This window comes from Narcine bancroftii, chromosome 5 (genome assembly GCF_036971445.1).
Source record: "Narcine bancroftii isolate sNarBan1 chromosome 5, sNarBan1.hap1, whole genome shotgun sequence".
Classification (NCBI taxonomy): Eukaryota; Metazoa; Chordata; class Chondrichthyes; order Torpediniformes; family Narcinidae; genus Narcine; species Narcine bancroftii.
Genome location: NC_091473.1, coordinates 196,991,454 through 197,011,839, shown reverse-complemented (window position 1 = coordinate 197,011,839; position 20,386 = coordinate 196,991,454). Strand labels below are relative to the sequence as shown.

The 20,386-nt window shown below is 44.1% G+C and overlaps 1 protein-coding gene across 2 annotated transcripts in view; it reads right to left on the bottom strand.

Moving 5' to 3' along the window:
* Positions 1–20,386, bottom strand: part of ilf2 (interleukin enhancer binding factor 2) — a 63,105-nt gene that overhangs the window by 40,126 nt on the left and 2,593 nt on the right. For both annotated transcript variants that reach the window (XM_069940618.1, XM_069940616.1), the window contains exons 2-5: positions 17,559–17,615; positions 16,673–16,715; positions 3,372–3,476; positions 565–642 (exon numbers count right to left, since the gene is read on the bottom strand). In XM_069940618.1, the coding sequence (XP_069796719.1) occupies positions 565–642; positions 3,372–3,476; positions 16,673–16,715; positions 17,559–17,615 (283 nt within the window). The remainder of the gene's footprint in view (positions 1–564; positions 643–3,371; positions 3,477–16,672; positions 16,716–17,558; positions 17,616–20,386) is intronic.

Sequence of the window (20,386 nt, the reverse complement as noted above, 5' to 3'; positions counted from 1 at the left end):
ACAAGACCTTGGTTAGGCCCCAGTTCTGGTCACCCCATTACAGAAAAGATGTGGATGCTGTGGGAGAGAGGATGCAGTGGAGACTTGATTTACAAGGACGCTGTCTGGATTGGAGAGTATACTGAGTGAACTGGAGTCTTTTTTCCTTGTGGCAATGGAGGACGAGGGGTGACCTGATAGAGGTGTAGAAGATGACAAGAGGAATTGTGTTGGTGGCCAGAGGCTTTTTCCCCAGGATTGAAATGGCTAACGTGTGGGGGCATTGTTTTAAGGTGCTTGTAGGGATGTACAGTAGGGATGGAAGAGGCAAGTTCTTCACACAGAGAATGGTAGGCACATGGAATGTGCTGTTGGCAATGGTGGAGGCAGGTACAATAGGACCTTTGAAGAGACTGTTAGACAAGTACGTGGAACAGAGCAAAAAGGAGGGTGGTGTTGTGGGAAAATACTAGGCAATTGGTAGAATAGATTATAATGTTGGCACAACATTGTTGGCTGTAGGATCTGTACGGTGTGGTAGATTTCTATGTTCCAAAGGTTGCCGCCAGAGATTGCTGAACCTACCACTTCAAAGTTGCCTGGAGCCACAATCAGATTATCAATGACATTGTTAATCTTCGTAACCAGAGACAGTATTGAAGCCTAGAAAAACAACAGCATCTTCATTAGCAGAGGGACACCTCAAATTTCTACTGTAAAATCCCCAGCATCTGGAATTCAAACAATGACAAAAATATTGAGGAAATTTTTTTAAAAGTTTTAAATTTAAAAAAAATTAAAAATTTTAATACAAGTTTAAAATTCTAAAAGTAAATGTTTTCCGAAGTAACACAACCCGTTGGTGATAATGGGAGCAAACATTCAGCCTGCGAAGTGCCCGTCATGCCCTGCCCGCAGCAACCATTTGAACAAAGTTTGAATAAAGTTACGTTTGAATACAATGCCATCGCCTGGGATGAAGGTCCAGCCAATGCCACTCACAACCACAGCAGTGATTTGAATAGTTTTAAAGTGGTGTTTGAATGAAATCGCAATGTCAAGAATGATGGGATGACTCTCCAAAAGTGGCTCCCTAACCCTGCTTGGTTAGTCTTAATAACTATTATATTTGCAAGGGGGGAGGGGGGGGTGGGGGGAGTGGAATTATGGCTGTGGCATGATTAGCTTAGCAGTTACAGAGCCAGTAACCAGGGTTCAAATTTTAATTTTCTAAGTTATGGGAATTACCTGCTTAAAGTGAACTTTACATAGTAAAGGACTACAATACTTTTTTTTCCAAATGACCATATCTATTGCTTTGTTTTTTTGTCTTTAAAATGTTTATTCTTAATGCAAGATTATTAGTTAGGCATTGTAAGAGTGTGTCTCAGGCATCCGGAAAACTTGCATATCCAGCATCCGCAATCCCTGTCGATGTCAGAAGCCGGGGATTTTACTGATTCAAGCTTTCATCTAAAATCCCTACTTCACCAAGGAGGCACAACAGTGACAACTCAGACAGCAAGCATGACTCCTCTCGATTCTAAGGCTGCTCCATTCATTGCAAGGAGACAAGATGCAATGATGGGCTGCGCACTGCTGGATCGGGCTCAAGCTGGCCAGAGAAGTACCAGGTATTGGAAGCGGGATACAAGGAGGGGCCGAGGGCACTGAAAGGTCCCCAACCTTGTCAGAGGTTCAGGTCTGGAGCTTGGGTCGCCAATGGTTTGGACAGGACTCTGCAGGAGCTGTGGAAGCGCTGGAGGTGAATCTATGGACACTCTTTTGCTTCTCTTTCTCCGAGAGTCTGGCTGTAAGAAATGAAAGGGGTGCTCAGGCAATTCCTGCCGGTGGCAAATCTGTCTGCCTTGCAGCAGGCAAAAAGGAATTTCAGGTAATTGGACACGGTTTTATTACTATGACAATAAATTGAATTATAAATCAAGAAAATCCAGGGGAAAAATACTTCTTGACAACTGAAATGCATCACCAGCCCTTGGATCACAGGTCTGGCCCATTTTTCTTTCATCCACTGATTTATCAAAGACAATACTATCCCTTGTCCAGGTAATGAAGGACGTGGAATGAAGTAATTTTAATATCACCCGAGAGAGACACCCCAAGTATTTTATAATCAAGATGCTGTTACAGAGGAGCCAGTTCCCTTCCAAGCAGGATCAGTGTAGAAGGCGGAGTTAACTTCTGCAGCCCCTAGTGCCGCTTTGCCGTGGAATCTCAATGGCTTAATTCATGATCTATACTGAATGGGATGGTTTCCAGTAGTTGTCAACCTATGCCGTAGGTTCCCTGTGGTTAGTAAGAGGTTAAGGTGGTTTGTGAGTGGGGAAGATTTAAAAAAAAGTTGAGAACCACTGGTTTTACACATAGCAGGAGGGGAGTTACAGTTTGGAAAATGGGGTGGAGATGGGGGTTTGTAGATTGAGGGAGTTTCAAGAGGACCAATGGCACAGAGTTACTGCCTCTATTGTCTTACGATTCTAGCTGGGAAATGCATGCCAGGCTCAGCTGAAAATCCAACCCACAATCAAGAAGAATGTCAATGCAAAATTTAGCATCAAGGACGTTGGTATAAAATCCCTGAACCAAAAGTGTATGACGGAGGGGATGAAAAAATGGAGTCCTGCTGTAAATTTCTCTAAGAATTTACTGTGCCGGTTATCCACAGTGGGAGTTCTGAAGAGCCTGGGATGACACCAGCTGCACATGGTCTGATCAGATTGGTTTGGAGTTGCAGCAGGCTATCAAGGCAAATCCTTCATTGCTAGAGGGATTGAATTGAAGAGTGGGGAAGTTATACTGTAACTGGACAAGGTCCTGGTAAGGCCGCATCTGGAGAATTGCGGGTAGTTCTGGTCTCCTTTCTTTGGAGGTGGTGCAGAGGAGGTTCACCAGGTTTGTTCCAGGGATGAAGGGGTTAGACGATGAGGAGAGATCGAGTCGTCTGGGAGAGTACTCACTGGAATTCAGAAGAGCATTCAGAAGGGATCTTATAGAAACGCATAAAATTATGGAAGGCGCAGTTAAGATAGAGGTTGCAAATTGTTCCCATTGGTGGGGACACCAGCTTCAAAATTCATGGTAGTAGATTTAGGATGAATGAGAAGGAACCGCTTTTCCCAGAGGCTGGTGAATCTGTGGAATTTGCTGCCCATTGAAGCAATGGAGGCAACCTCAGTAAATATGTTTAAGACAAGGTTGGATAGATTTTTACATAGTTGGGGAATGAAAGAATATGGGAAAGAGGCAGGTCGGTGGGGATGAGCCCATCATCAGATAACCCATATCTCATTGAATGACGGAGCAGGTTTGATGGGCCGGATGGCCAACTCTTATTTCTTATGTGCCTTCGTGAATATTATACCAGTGCTTACCTGTTCAGCAGGAGTTGGGGACAAATCTTGATTTCGCTTCAGTAATGCCTCACTCAGAGTGGTTTCATCTGGGGCTGGCTTCACCCGGGGGAAAGCCATTTCACACTGTGAAGGAACAAGATACCAATTTTGGAGAAGGAAACATGAGGGGGCAGGGATAAATCAAGCAACCAGTTTGTTCCCAACAGAAACATCAAGAAAGGCCAAATCAATACAAAAGCTACACAGTGCAATATTAACAGTTCTTCTTCTGACTCCATCCCATAGGATGATGGATTCTTTCAGTCTGTTTGTGGAGTTTGATATGAGGAATAACGTGTGCGTGATGGATTTTAGGTGAGTAGGGGGTTGCACAGGTCCAGACCCACCCTCTCGACATCCCCTTCCAGATCCAGTGGCATGGTGAGGTCCAAAGACGGCTGGAAGTTCTGTGAAGTGAATGGCCAGACCAAGCTTTGATGCAAGAGATGCCCTTTCCACGCTTTACGGCACGTGCTGACCCTACGACCCTAGTAGAGGGTTCATCCGCCCTTTGACCGACTGGTCTTATTTTAAGCCACCCTCCACACCAGGCAAGCCTGGTGAGGGAGCCGGTCGAGTCGCCAACCACCCAACCATGTGACAGGCAGTATTGGGTTACATGGTACCAGTAGCACTCCAACGAGTGACCTGATACATTTACAATTAAACCTTGTTAAAAACCATTCCCTACTAAGTCACTGCACATAGCATGGACACCCTCTGAAGTTGGGTGGTCACTTCAAAACAACTAAATGATTCCCTTTGCAAACAAAGTTGAGGTTATGGAGAAGAAAATCTAGACAACTTGGAAATTCGGTCCGTTACAGACAAAGACTGCAATGATCATTTGAGAAAAAAACAAGTAATCAAAACAGAAGATGCTGTAAATACTCAGCAACAGGTGTGAAACAAGGAACAGAATACTTTTTCAGGTCGAAGATCCTTCGTCAGAACCATTTCCACAGATGCTGCCTGATCCGTGCAACCAGTATTTTCTACTTTTATTTCAGATTTACAGCAGCTGCAGAATGCTATCTATTTATTTATTTTAAACACACTTTCAAGAGACATGGATGACTTGAGTTAATGGTTTCCATTTTTTTCTGCAGGCTCAAGGAGGAATGATTCAGGTGTCACATTAAGAAGTCCCAAAGAAAAAGATTTTTACAATGTAAATCAGTGACATGGATGAGAGTTGTGCAACCAGGGTTGGAGATGATACTACATCATGAGCCAACTAAATTGTGAAGCTGAGCTCCAAATGTAAATGAATTCAGGGAATGAGAAGAAAATTGGCAGACGTTTACTGACATGAGATGCAAGTTAATCCATTTTGAATCCAAGCCAATAGGATCTCTTTAAACAAGCAAATGAATCTCAGTTACATTGCCACACATAGTTGAATAGCCTGCCAACAGGATATTTAGTCCACATGGATGCAGTGAGAGAATAGCGGCTAAATTGGAATCCTTGGCTCAGTAACAAAGGATTGGAATGCGAGGTGCAGAGATGTTTAAGGAAACTTGTCTCAGAGACCACAAAGTCAGGAACATGGCATTTTTTTTCTTAATATCTTCAGGCTACTTTCCCCAGTGCATGCAAAGTATCACCATTCTTCTTTATGTTTGGGCAGCAATCATTGGTGCTGGCAATGGCACACTCGATCAATGAATTGTTCTGGCTATTCCCAGATTAACACCAGCAATAGCTTATTGCCCAACACCTGACCGAAGGTTGTTCAGAAGTACCTTGGTGTGGCCTGATACAAAGCTAGGTCATTGGTCTTTGATAAGAGGACTTAATCTGCAGTTTAGGCTGACAGGAATCCCTCTCTCTCACCTCACTGATGACACGAGAAAGATCAAGGACAACAAAACAAGATGAAGAGGAACTGAAAAGTGTCCAATAAACCAAGGCTCAATAATTTGAATGACAGTCACAAAGAAAATGGAGGCCCTTATCTCAAGCAAGCAGGGACAGGTTGTGTTTCCAGTGCCCTAACCTTTGGCTAGATTCTATTGTGCCTTAAAAGGTTAGAGTACAATATCAATTTGTCCCATTGATATCTGGATTTGAAGGCTAGTGGATTTCATTTGGTCCCAAGTACAGTTGCTTCCTTTGCAGTTGAAATTCAGAACAGAAGCAGACGAAGGTAAAACACAAGAGGCTGCAGACACCATGGTTGAAGTAAAAACACAATGCTGGAGAAACTCAGCAGGCAAAACAATGCACTTTAGAAAGCCTGGATTGATTAAGATGAATTTTCTTTAGAAGCTAGTGGGGGGAGGGGGGGGTTGCAGAGAAGCTGAGGGAGTCAGTTTGATGCAGTCTACATGGATTATTCAGAGCCAGCTCTTCAGCGCTTGACGTCCTGCTTTGTGGAAACTGCCAAAATGTTTGGCCTGGAAGTCAGCCTGAAGAAAACTGAGGTCCTCCATCAGCCAGCTCCCCACCATGACTACCAGCCCCCCCACATCTCCATCGGGCACACAAAACTCAAAACGGTCAACCAGTTTACCTATCTCGGCTGCACCATTTCATCAGATGCAAGGATCGACAATGAGATAGACAACAGACTCGCCAAGGCAAATAGCGCCTTTGGAAGACTACACAAAAGAGTCTGGAAAAACAACCAACTGAAAAACCTCAAAGATAAGCCTATACAGAGCCGTTGTCATACCCACACTCCTGTTCGGCTCCGAATCATGGGTCCTCTACCGGCATCACCTACAGCTCCTAGAACGCTTCCACCAGCGTTGTCTCCGCTCCATCCTCAACATCCATTGGAGCGCTTTCATCCCTAACGTCGAAGTACTCGAGATGGCAGAGGTCGACAGCATCGAGTCCACGCTGCTGAAGATCCAGCTGCGCTGGATGGGTCACGTCTCCAGAATGGAGGACCATCGCCTTCCCAAGATCGTGTTATATGGCGAGCTCTCCACTGGCCACCATGACAGAGGTGCACCAAAGAAAAGGTACAAGGACTGCCTAAAGAAATCTCTTGGTGCCTGCCACATTGACCACCGCCAGTGGGCTGATATCGCCTCAAACCGTGCATCTTGGCGCCTCACAGTTTGGCGGGCAGCAACCTCCTTTGAAGAAGACCGCAGAGCCCACCTCACTGACAAAAGGCAAAGGAGGAAAAACCCAACACCCAACCCCAACCAACCAATTTTCCCCTGCAGCCGCTGCAACCGTGTCTGCCTGTCCCGCATCGGACTCGTCAGCCACAATCGAGCCTGCAACTGACGTGGACTTTTACCCCCTCCATAAATCTTCGTCCGCGAAGCCAAGCCAAAGAAGAAGACATGGATTATAGTGAGGTATTTTACATGGTCCCACACAGCAGACCAGACAAAATGAAAGGTCTTGGGATTCAAGTTAAAAATAAAAAATAATGGAAATATTCTGCCAGTCAGGCAGTATCTGCAGTGAGAACAAACTTTTCAAATGGATTACCATTCCAATGGTTATCGACCTTAAATCTCTATTAACTTTGCCTGATCAACTTAGTCTTTCCACCTTTATTTCAGATCCCATAGAATCCAAAAATTTTTTCGGGTGGTAGAAAGAAGAAATATGTAACAGTTGACTAGAGATTTAGTAAAAGAGGACTATTTTCCCCAGTCATATTTTGAAGGAAATTTGTTTGCGCTTTCTGACAAACAATAATTGAAACTATAGGGAACATGATTAAAGTGGTCACCAGAGGCAAAAGATAGCTGGCTGGCATCAAGAGCCACAAGCTTAAGAACATTTGCAGCACAGATGGCTGCATGGTTCATTAAATCCACATCAGCTGAAGATCAACTATCCACACTAATTTTACATTAAGGAGGCAAGCTACAATTCACAAGAACCCACTAATGAACTGGTCAGGTGGGCCAGTAGCTGATGTATCCACTTGGGGATGGCAGATATAGCAAGGGGTACAGTAATGAGTGGGATTACAAAAAGTGCAGAGAAATTAGAGATAGATTGGAGGACATACTGACAGATCCCTGCAAGCACAGTGCATGAAAATAAGCCAATTAAGTCAACATAAGGCATCCCTTTATTACTGAGGCATGAAATTAAAGAGCAGGGAGACTGCAAACTGTGCAAAACCGTTGTTGAGTCACGGCTGGGACTCAGCGTGCAGCCCCAAACGTGTTAAAGGAAAGACACAAATGAACAAAGGCCAACCCAGATGGCACTTTCTCTTTTGCCAAACCAAGGGGGTTCCAGGTTGAAAAGTCGATGCAAGACTTGCAGACTCCAGTGGTGATTTCTGCAGCAGGGGGTATTGTAGGTGGAGATTTAGGATATTCCTCCATTTCATGCCTCTGTAAACTTCTGTTGTAGAGACCAGAGATGTTCAATGCATTCCCGAATATCCCTCTTTTTTTCTTTTGAGTGGTCAGAGGCAGGGTCAGCAAGTATGAAACAGCTATAGTACATTTAGAACAGAACATTACAGTAAACAGGATCTTCAGCCCTTCTAGTCTGTGCCGAACTAATCTGCCGAGTCCCACTGGCCTGTGCCCAATCCATTCCTCTCCTATCCATGTACTTGTCCAAATTCTTAAATGTTAACATTGAGCCCACGTTCACCACTTCAATTAGCAGTTCATTCCACACTCCTATTACACGGTGAAGAAGTTCCCCCCAATGTGGCGTTAACAATTAGCACAACACTGTTACAGCGCTAGCGATCGGGACTGGGGTTTGAATCCCGTGCTGTCTGCAAGGAGTTTGTACATTCTCCCCGTGTCTGCATTGATTTTTTTTCCTTTGGCAGCAAGGTTGGCACAATGGTTAACGCAATACCTTTACAGTGCCAGCAGTCGGGACTGTCTGTAAGGAGCTTGTACATGCTTCCTGTGTCTGTGTGGGTTTCCTCAGGGGGCTCCAGTTTCCTTCCACCATTCCAAACGCACCGGGGGTCTAGGTTAATTGGGTGTAAATTGGACGGCATGGACTCATGGGCCAAAATGTCTGGTTACTGTGCTGTATGTCTAAATTTAAAATTTAAATAAATCTTTCCCCTTTCACCCTTAACCCATGTCCTCTGGTTTGCATCTTTTCACCCTTAACCCATGTCCTCTGGTTTGCATCTTTTCACCCTTAACCCATGTCCTCTGGTTTGCATCTTTTCACCCTTAACCCATGTCCTCTGGTTTGCATCTTATCTACCCTGAGTGGAAAAAGCCTATCTACATTTATTCTGTCTATACCTCTCATAATTTTGAACCTTCATCAAATCTCCTCTCATTCTTCTACACTCCAGGGAATAAAGTCCTCACCTGTTTAACTGTTCCCTGTAACTCAGTTCCTGAAGTCCAGGCAACATTCTAGTAAATCATATCTTTCAATCTTATTGATATCTTTCCCAAAGTTAGGTGACCCATACTGCACACAATACTCCAAATTTAACCTCACCAATGCCTTATACAACTTAACCGTAACATCCCAACTCCTCGAGTCAATACTTTGATTTATGAAGGCCAATGTGCCAAAAGCTCTTTCCAACCCTATCGACCAGTGACCCCACTTTCAAGGAATTACGCATCTGTATTCCCAGATCCCTCTGTTCTACTGCACTCCTCAGTGCCCAATCATTTACCATGCACGTCCTTCCCAAATGCAATACCTCACACTTGTCTGCATTAAATTCCATCTGCTATTTTACAGCCCATTTTTCCAGCTGGTCCAGATCGCTCTACAAACTTTGAAAGCCTTCCTTACTCTCCACAACACCTCCGATCTTAGTGTGACCTGCAAACTTTCTGGTCCAATTCATTGATACAGATATCAAGCAATGGTCCCAGCACTGAACCCTGAGGCACACCACTAGTTACAGGCCTCCAGTCTGAGAAGCAATCATTCACTTCCACTCTCTAGCTTCTCCCGTATCGCCAATGTAGAATCCAGTTACCATCCAGCCATGACCTCACCACAAACACTGAGCATCTGAACCTTCCTGACTAACCTTCAATGTGAAGGACAAAGACCTTATGAATGGCATGTAGACAAATCCACAGCCTTTCCTTCAACATTTCTGGCAACCGCCTCAAAAAATCTAAGATTTCAAAGATGAATTTGAGAGCACTAGAGACTGACTACGCCTGGGATTGTCTGATCTCGGAAATTAAGCAGGGACAAGACTTGTCAATAGATGGGAGGGGAGACTGCCTAGGAACACCAAGTACTGTAGGTCTCTGTGAAGGGTGTTCGTCAAAGTGGCGACTCTCTGTCTGCCTTATGGTAGACAAAAGTTAAATAATTTAATGTTTTAAATGTAGTATTACATGACAATAATGAAACCTTAACTTTTATTTTTAATTTATTTATTTTCTGTTCATCTGGTAATCTCTTCCTATTATCAGCCCCCTCCTAATCTCAGAGAGCAGTTCCTGCTTTGGGAGTCTTATGCGAGGCATGCATTCACCACAATGGATTGTTTGATTGGAGACAATGATTTTGACATTGGCCCAAGAGAAGAAGCTGACTCTATGCCATTTCATGTCAAGCCCCCACCTTGAGACCAGCTACGGAGCAGATAGAAAAATGGAAACTTACCTTTCAGACAGCAGGCCTAAAAAGCAGCTCCAGCGTCCCATTCGTATCCAGAGGCGCCTCATAGAGCCCTTCGAATCCGATGGAGGTGGGGCGACTGGTGCCGTAGCGCCACCTGTCATCAATATGCAGCAGAGCAATGGCCATCTTCCCTACCCATAATCCCCCACGCAGCTGCGTGGGGGATTATGGGTAGGGAAGATGGCCATTGCTCTGCCGCGTTTTGAGCCGCAAAGAACAGCCCCAAAGACCGAAGTAGCCCAGTGAGGCTGTCTCAGCCGCCCATCGCCACAGCTCCCGCTGCCCCAACGGCTCCCATCCGCCCCGGACTTGGAGGGAGATAGATAAGTGGGGAGATGGGACATGGGCTGTCAGCATCATCAGCTCACCCCATAACAGCCGCTTAGCGCGGCTGTACATTCAGATTGATCAGTGGAGGGCTGTGCTGTGGAGATTATCCCTCTTAGAGAGGGGTTAGAATATGCAGCTCGGAGACCATCTCTGCATATTCAGAAAGGTAGGGGATTTTGCATTTTGCCTGAGTTTCTCTGCCTTTACATCTCATAACATAACATAACAATTACAGCACGGAAACAGGCCATTAGGCCCTTCTAGTCCGCACCGAACCAAACACCCCTTTCTAGTCCCACCTCCCTGCACAACTTTTGGACTATCTGAAATGGCCTAATAATTCACCATTCCTCTCAATCAATTTGGAGGATTTTGAATAGATTATGCTAGTGGTTTTAGATACCAACTGTAGGCTGTCTGAATCCAAGGCACACAGAAGGGCAGCCATTTAGGAATAGCTTCCAGCATGTTCATCAGGTGCACAACTTTTTATCTCATATTTGAAGAGCCTAACTGTTAATTTTTAGCTACATCTCCTGTAATTGGGGGCTAGTGGGGAAATGGATCAACTCATGATTAAATGGCAGGTAGACTCAATGGGCTGAATACCCTACTGAATATGCCATTGTATAGGATGACTCGTATGTCGGCCGACCCTGGAATTTCGACCTAAAATGTTGGTTTTGAGTAATACCCTTTGTATAAGATGCTGTTCAAAGTCAAATTACAATCTTTTAAATAACAAATTATCATTTAAAGGTTTTAATTTTATTTGGATATTTTAAAATAAACCATCATCGCCTCGCAGAATAGTCCTTTTAAAACTTGTACAGACCCAACAGCAGTCAAACTGGGCGGATTGAACACAGAGGCTTTGCAAATAACTAACGGGATATGCGAGAGATTGCAACGGAGCCGGCAGGAAGACTACAGTGGTGTGGAAACTTTGCCGTCTAGAATTTTAGACTCTTTGTATAGGACATCCATGATTTTAAGGTGAAAGTTTCAAGTTTCGAGGATCACTCTATTCAACGGCAATATATGGTATTTCTGCTCTTATCTTATGGACTAATACTAGGCTAAATTAAATTTCTCTTTATTTAAAAAACTGATCACAGAACAATAATTCAAATTCCAGGGGATCAATACCCATATATACTCACAGCAAAATCCTAATAATAAAAAATTAAACAATCATGGACTCACTGGGCCACTCAAAAGAATATTTTATACATTACAGGAAAACTCCACACAACACAAAAGCAGCCTCTCTCTCCAGCATAAAAGCGCAAGATTAAGCAATGAGCTGATTCACCAAGGTCAGACCATTTGTGATTATATGAAAAAATATGCCATAATTTACATAACATCTTATAATACATCAAAACATTTCAAAGGCACTTTATGTTAATTATAGCAATTTTGAAATTCACTGACACTCGTTGCACTGTGAATGAAATAATGTTTTAAACTGTTTATTCATCTTAATTGATGGCTTGGAAACTGTCAATCTATTCCCCAATTGGGTCACTGGTTTATCACCATAGAAGCCTAATAGCCTGAATACGCCTGGGATCATCTGATCTCGGAAACTAAGCAGGCTCAGGCCTGGTCAGTACTTGGAGGGGAGACCGCCCAGGAACACCAGGTGCTGTAGGTATCTCTGAGGGGCGCTGAACAAAGTGGTGACTCTGTCTGCCTTACGGTAGACAAAAAGTTTTTTTAAAATGTCATGTATATTACATTCTAAATGTAGTATTAAGTGTCAATAATGGAACCTTTACCTTTTATCTTTTACCTTTCTGAACAATGCGACAAATGATATGGCCAAAAGGAGCAGAATTAGGCTATTAGGTCCATCGAGTTTGCTGCAATTTTAATCATAGATGGTGAATATTTCCTCTGAACCACATTTTTCTGCCTTTTCCCCATAACCTTTGACACCGTTACTAATCCAAAGCCCATCATCCTCTACTTTATATATACCCAATCACTTGGCTTCCACAGCTGACTGGGGGGGTGGGGGGGGGAAAAGTTCCACTGGCTGAAGAAATACCTCAGCATCACTGTATTAAAGGGGCATCCTTCTATTCTGAGGATATGCCCTCTGGCCCCAAATTCTCACACAAATGGAAACCAGTGCAAATAAGACAATTCCAGATGCAAGCAAATGTCCTTACACAAGCGTAACATAAACCTACTGCTGTGTATGAAGCTCACAATAACAGAATGAAGCAGGCTGATCCCGATTAGCCATTATCATAGAAAAAACTATGCCAGAGAAACTCAGCAGGTCAAACAGTGTACTTTATATAAAAGATACATAACCAATATTTCAGACATGACCCCTTCATCAAGGTGTGAACAAAATGTAGGCAGGTGCCCGTACACAATGGTGGGGCAAGTTGCAGGAGCACAGGCCCATAGGCAAGAGGTAATAGGTAGGTAAGGAAGGGAGGGAGGGCACACGAGCAAACAGGGGAAAGGGAGATAGCTCTGAATGGACAGGGAAGGGGATGGAGAGCTGGAGGAAAGGAGACAGAGGGAAGGAGGGAGAACAAGGAATGGGATAGCAGAAACTGGAGAAATCATTGTCAATGACATCCAGTTGGAGAGTAACCAGACAGAATATTAGGTATTACCCCTTCAATTTATGGGGGGGCCTGGTTTGGCAATCAATGCATGAGGCCATGTGGGCGTGGGAGTGGGCGCGGGAGTGGGCGCAGAATTGAAATGGTTGGCCATTGGGAGATCCCGGTCATTGATGAGGACAAAACTAAGGTAGTCAGTGAAGCATTCTCCCAGTCTGCATCCAGATTTCTCCGATGTAAAGGCAGCCACCATGGGAGCACTGAATGCAGATGACCCCCCTGAAGATTCACAAGCGAAGTGTTGCCTCACTTGGAAGGGCTGTTTGGGGCCCCAGTTGATGGCGAGGGAGGTGGTGTGGGGGCAAATGAGGCTCTTCCTGTGGCTGCCTGGGTGAGGTCCGAAGGGGGGTGATTAATGGGAAGGGATGAGTGGACGAGTCACAGAGGGAGCAGTCCCTGAGGAAGGCTGAGAGGGGAAGATGTGTCCGGTGGTGGGATCCTGTTGAAGATGACAGAAATTAGCGAGAATAATTAGCGAGGCCGAGATAATTACCATATTACCGGCAGATAAACCAGAGAGGTTTCTGTACGTTCAAGTTCTGCTCCAGAAGCAACAAAAAACATCTAGACTGATAAAGGCCTGTCCACTGCAACACTAGAACTGACATCCTGAAAATGAGATGTTAAGTAAGCTGCCCTTTTGGGTGGATACAAACATCAGTTCAAAACGTCAGCTAGACCATTGGACACCGCATCCATGTAACTATTATTGTGGTATTCAGAAAAAAAAACAAATAGTGTACGGAAGCCTTGCACACAAAGATACCTTCTGCAATTCGCAAATTACCACCCTCTCCAAAAACAAAACTGGTTGTGGTTCTTTGGTGAATCTCCAGGTGGTAGACGTCTCCATGGAATCAGAATTTCTTGTTATGACCATACATAATGAAACTAGTCGCTTTGTGGCAGCATCGTTGGTGCAAAATTGCTACAATTTTTTTTTTTAATTAATAAATTAGTGCCAGTGAATAGAAAAATGAAATTACTTGTCCATTTAGAATTAGAGTGGAGGGAATAAATAGTTTTAAACCAATAAATAGTTTTAAATTCCTGAGCATCAACATCTCTGAAGATCTATCCTGGGGCCTTCATGTTGATGCAGTCATGAAGAAGGTTCACCAGCGTTTGTGCATCGTGAGAAGTTTGACGAGATTTGGTATGTCACCAAAGACTTCTACACGTGTACCTCTTCAGGCTGCTGTACCTCTTTCCTGATAACAGTGAGAGTAGTGGGGGTCCTTGAAGATAGGGACTACTTTCCTGAGACACCGCTTCTTGTAGATGTCCTTAATGGAATGAAGACTGGTGCCTGTGATGGTGCCGGCCAAGTTCACAACTTCTGAAGCCTTTTTCTGTCCTGTGCATTGGCACCTTCATACCAGACAGTGATGCATCCAGTCAGAATGCTCTCCACGGTACACGAGTAGAAGTCTTTGGTAACATACCAAATCTCGTCAAACTCCTCACGATGCACAAACGCTGGTGAACCTTCTTCGTGACTGCATCAACATGAAGGCCCCAGGATAGATCTTCAGAGATGTTGACACTCAGGAATTTAAAGTTCTTAACTCTTTCCGCAGCTGGCCCCTCAATGAGAACTGGATATGTTCGCCCAATTTCTCCTTCCTGAAGTCCACAATCAGCTCCTCAGTTTTGATTTAACTGCAAGGTTGTTGTTGTGGCACCACTCAACCAGCTGATCTCACACACTCCTGTACGCTTCCTCATTGCAATCCTGTGATCCTGTTGACAACTGTGGTGTCATCAGAAAATTTGAATTGTGCTCAGCCACACAGTCATGGGTGTAGAGTGAGTAGAGTAGTGGGCTAATCACACGTCCTTAAGGTCAGTGAGGAGGAGACTTTGTTTCCAATGTGTACTGACCGTGGTCTTCTGATGAGGAAGTCACGGATGCAGTTGCAGAGGCCCAGGGTGAGTCTCGTTGACCAGTACTGAGGGAATGATGGTGTTGAAAGCTGAGCTGTAGTCAAAATAGAATTCCCTCCAAGCTCACTTTGTTAGAAGGGTGTGAAACATCTCCCTACACTGACTTGTGAAAATTCAGCCCATGTCATGTGCACAAGTAAGAGTCCTTGAATAAGCCTCTGATTGAGTTTGTTGTTGAGGGGCAGCAGCTGTTCCTGACGCTGGTGGCATGAGCCTTATGGCACCTACACCTCTTTCCTTATGCTAGCAGCGAAAACAGAGTGTGTACTGAGTGGTGTGGATCCTTAACAATTGCTGCTACTCTCTGATGGCATCATTCCCTATAGATGTTCTCAATAGTGGGGAGGAGTTTGCCTGTGATGTCCTAGGTTGTGTCCACTACCTTTTACACTCCGTGGTATTGATGTCCCCATACCAGACCACGATGCAGCCTTTCTATCACGTATCTGTAGAAATTTGCCAGAGTTTCTGATGTCCACAAACTCCTGAGGAAGTAGAGGTGCTGATATGCTTTCTTCACTATGCCATTAGTGTGTTGGGCCCAGGAAAGATCCTCCAAGATAATGACTCCCAAGAACTTAAATTTGCTCCCCCTCTCCAATTCTGATCCCCAATGATCATTTGATCATATACCTCTGGCTTTCCCTATCCGAAGTCAACAATCAGCTCTTTTGTTTTGGTAACATTGAGTGCAAGATAATTGTTAGTGCACCATCCAGCCAAGTTTTTAAATCTCCCTCCTGTATGCTGACTCATCACCTTTCTTTATACAACCCACTACTGTGGTATTGTCAGCAAATTTATAGGTGGTGTTATTGTTGTAGCAAGTCAGTCATAGCTGTAAAGAGAGTAGAACAGGGGTTAAAGAACGCAGCCCTGCGGTGCTCCGGTACTGATGGAGATTGTGGAGGAGATGTTCTTACCAATCCTCAGATTGTGGTCTGGAGGTGAGGAAATCCAGGATCCAATTACACAGTGGGGTGTAAAATCCCAGGTCTTGGAGTTTGCAGATCAGTTTTGAGGAGATGAGGGTGTTAAATGCTGAATTTTAGTCGATAACCAACATCCTGATGAATGCTCCTTTGCTATCCAGGGGTTTGTGGGCGCCAGTGAGATGGCATTCGCCACAGACCTGCTGCTACGATAGGAGTTTTGGATCTTATCCACGTCATCACTCAAACAAGAGTTGTAATGCTTCAACATAGCAGCTATCCTTTCTCCGAATAATATTACAAAATCAGGTGAGTTTCCAACTACAATTCAATATCACAAATAATTTTTTTTGTAATTGAAAGTTGCAGCACGGTAACAGGCCCTTCTGGCCCATAAGCCCGTGCCACCCAAATTTAACAATTCAACTACAAATACAAATGCTTGGAAGGAAACCCAAGCAAGTCACAAGAAGAATTTACATCCTCCTTACAGTCAAGACAGATTCAAATCTGGGGCACCGCTGCTGAAAAAAATTGCTGTGTGTAGTTTGCAATTTTTTTTTAATTCCAATTATTAAGTAACTTGAATTTAACTTCCAAGGTCCTATGTTGGGGCTTGTATAGCAGCTGTCCAGCTTGACCAGCATGTTGCTATACTTGGTGGTTTACCAAAATCAAGAGATAGCATAATTGGACTTATGTGTAATCCACCCCAGATATTAAAAATTGTTCAGCTACAATACACAGAATGGTCATCAGGTTAGATAATGAAGATGCACGCTCAACAAATTCAATGCCCAACAAAAATAAACACCTTTATAAAAGACAATTTGGAACTTACCACATAGAAGTCAAATGGGATGTGAGGAACGAAAGGTCTGAACCTGTTTGTGTGACAAAAAGAAAGAGGTTTCAAATTAATTACATTTGGATTTCAAAGAGCAGCATCTTAAATAGTGAGGGCTTCAGCAGCTAAAGGACTGGCACAGGCCGCGGGCAACCCGCGGCCAAAGGACTCGCACAGATCGCGGGCAACCCGCGGCCAAAGGACTCACACAGGCCGCGGGCAACCCGCGGCCAAAGGACTCACACAGGCCGCGGGCAACCCGCGGCCAAAGGACTCGCACAGGCCGCGGGCAACCTGCGGCCAAAGGACTCGCACAGGCCGCGGGCAACCTGTAGCCAAAGGACTCACACAGGCCGTGGGCAACCTGCGGCCAAAGGACTCACACAGGCCGCGGGCAACCTGCGGCCAAAGGACTCACACAGGCCGCGGGCAACCTGCAGCCAAAGGACTCACACAGGCCGCGGGCAACTTGCGGCCAAAGGACTCACACAGGCTGTGGGCAACTTGCGGTCAAAGAACTCCAGATGACCAGCTCATGGAAACAAGGTATTGGAACCAAGATACACAAGGGCACTGAGGCCAAGAAGGGCCCCCAAAGGGCCTCAGACACTGAAAGCTTCCTGATCGTATCTGAGGTTTGGATCTGGAGCTTGGGTTCCCAATGGCTTGCAGAAGAGTCTGTACAGCTGCAGAAGCTCTGGAGGTTTAATCTACAGACACTCAGTGTCTCTCAAGGGACTCTTTCTCCTATTGTTTGGGGCACTGGCAATACTCATGGACACGCTGTTGTCTTACGGCACACAGAAGTCAAAGTATTCCGTATACTTTTTTATGACAATAAAAGGAAACTTCAATCTGAAACATCTCAAATAACACATACCCCCCAACTGGGCCACCCCTTGCGCCAAAGCGTCCGCGGCCACGTCCTCTGTCGCCTCTGCAATAGAAAGAAAATGAATGGGCGGCTAAAATGAATAAAAGACCTTTGGAGAACAAACGAGCAATCACCTGGAAGTGGTGTTAAGGTGGATAGTTGCATAGTGAGTCCTAGTTCTGAATATTCCATGCTCCCAATGCCAAAAATGTAATTTTTTAAAATTTTATTTACAAAATGGTAGAAGCTAATTCCAGCCATTCAAACCTGTGCCACTCAATAACACAATAAAGCAAACCAAATTCTGGATTGAAATGCATCTGTATTTATGAAACATTATGGAGCTATTAAAACCTAGCAGGAATAAGCAAAAGAATCTATCCACCCCAAATGTTGCACAACAAACATACACCAACCAATCTCATTACTTGTATTGGTTTAAAATATAACTAAAGTCAAGATTTATTGCTCAAATTCTTCCGTGTGAAACATTTAGTTCCAGTTCATGTAACTTCCATTATAATTAATCTTTAAAAATCACTCTACTCGTTTTCTGAAGGTACATCTTTCAGAGTACAGGTACACAATTCTTTATCTGGAATCCTTGGGGGACAGTGTGTTCCGAATTTCGGATTTTTCCAGATTTTGAAAAGCCAGATTTAAGCCCACCCAAACTGTGCTGCCGTATCCACCCCACTCCCTTCCAGTCCCGCTGCCGGTCTCCACCCCCCCCCCCCCCACTTCTCGCCCTGCCGTCTCTCTCCCCACTTGCCGGATTTTAGATGTCCGGATAAAGAATTGTGCACCTGTATCCTCTTCCATTCACTTGAAGTGAATAGTGATTGTCCACAACATTTGCCAGGATTCAGAATCGAGCTCCTCATTCCCTCTAAATATTTGACAGGTTCCGTCTCTTCATAAAGATGGACAAAATAGATTCACTATCTCTGTTCCCAAATGCAACTTTTCCTGCTTTTTTTTTGGCTTTTCCTTTGACATAAGACAACATCTTCCAACAGTCTCTATCCTATTTGATACATTACTTGTGAACTGCATATTAATGTTAACTATTATTCAACTGTTGTCATACCTTTTATCTTTCACCACCTACAATGGCCAACACATGCTTCATATTAAACTATTGCCAAATGTTATGCAAAATTCACCTATTGTCACCATTCTCTCCTTAACTGGAAGATCATAAATTAATCCTGTTAGAACTAAAATAGCCTGGTTTCTTCAACAGTGAACCACTGGTGGAACTCAGCAGGTCAGATGCCATCCACAAGTAAAAATGGCCAGTCAACATTTTGGGTTGGATCCCTTTATGAACAGAGATTAAAAAAATGTAAAACTACATATCTAAAGGAGGAAAGAAGTGGGACAGTGGCTCACAGATGATATAGGACAAAATGTGTGAGAAGGAAAGAAAGGAAGAGGGAGGGTTATCTAAAATTAGGAAAAAAATGATCACGTTGTTAGGTATGAGGCTATCCAGACAGTATGTGATGTGCTGTCCCTCAAGTCTCTGATCTCAGCCTGACAACGTACGAGGTCAAGGACAGATATACCTCTGCAAGTTGAGCAAGTTAAAATGGTTACCTACACAGTTCAAGTTTAGACCCACAGAGCATGGGTAAATCAATTACCAATTACAATCTTCATTTGGTCTCACCAATGTAGAGGAGGTCAGAGCAAATTGAATCTAACCTTGGACTGTCGGACCATCTTACCATTTTGTGGATTTAAATGAGTTTCCTCTAGACAGCCATTTAACACCCCTAATCTTTCCTTCACAGATTTATCTGTCATCTCTATGCAAACCCCACTTTCCAACAAGATTCCAGTCCCCAAATCAGAAGAAAAGAAACGGAGAAGGTGGGTAGGTAAAGTATGAAAGGAGGGCTGGATAACAAGAAATGCTGGCACTAATCTGAGGGAAAACTGCAGATGCTGGACAATGGAGCCAAAAAAAAAAACACTGAACTAATTCCAGAGATTGACCAGTAGCTTGGTGGTGGGGAGGGGGAAATAAATCTCAATTTAATTATTTTTTTAAAATGTCGACATGCAGCACAGTAACAAGCCCTTTCAGTCCATGAGCCCGTGCCACCCAATTTACACCCAAATGTCCTACAGTCCCAGTATTTTTTTGGAATGGTGGGAAGAAACTAGAGCATCCAGAGAGAATGTACAAACTCCTTACAGACAACTCCGGATTCAAACCACAGTCACTGGCGCTGCAATAGTGTTGTTAACTGTGCCCCCACCTAACTGGAGGGACTCAACCTGAAACGTCAATTCCTTACCGCCCCTCCCTGCAGATGTTTTTTGACCTACTGAGCACCTCCAGCAGTATTTTTTTTTTTAAACTCCACTAACCCGAGAGAAACCATATTCACAGGTCAGGTCCCTGGTCCGATCTCACATCTTACAGAGCAGGGAAAGAGAATTTTAATGCAAACTTATAACAATACAGCACAGGCCCTTCACCCCACAATGTCCGCGTCAAACAAGAAGCCCAAATAAATTAATACCCTGCTGCCTACACATGATCCTCATCCCTGCAAACACTGAATATTCACCCATCTCAAAGACTCATTTGTAAAATTTTACTTAACACAAGAAGGGTTCTGCCACAGTCCAGCAAGTTAACATGCATAGAGCCATAAAATTTAGAAGAGCAGAGTGTAGTGCAGAAAAACACCAATTAGTACATAGCAAGGGCAGCAATGAAACACATTTGTGAGGTTCATTCAGGAGCCTGATAACTGCAGGGAAGGCACTCTCCTGATGGTGCTGAATGTCACACTCTTGAACCTTCACCCCAATGG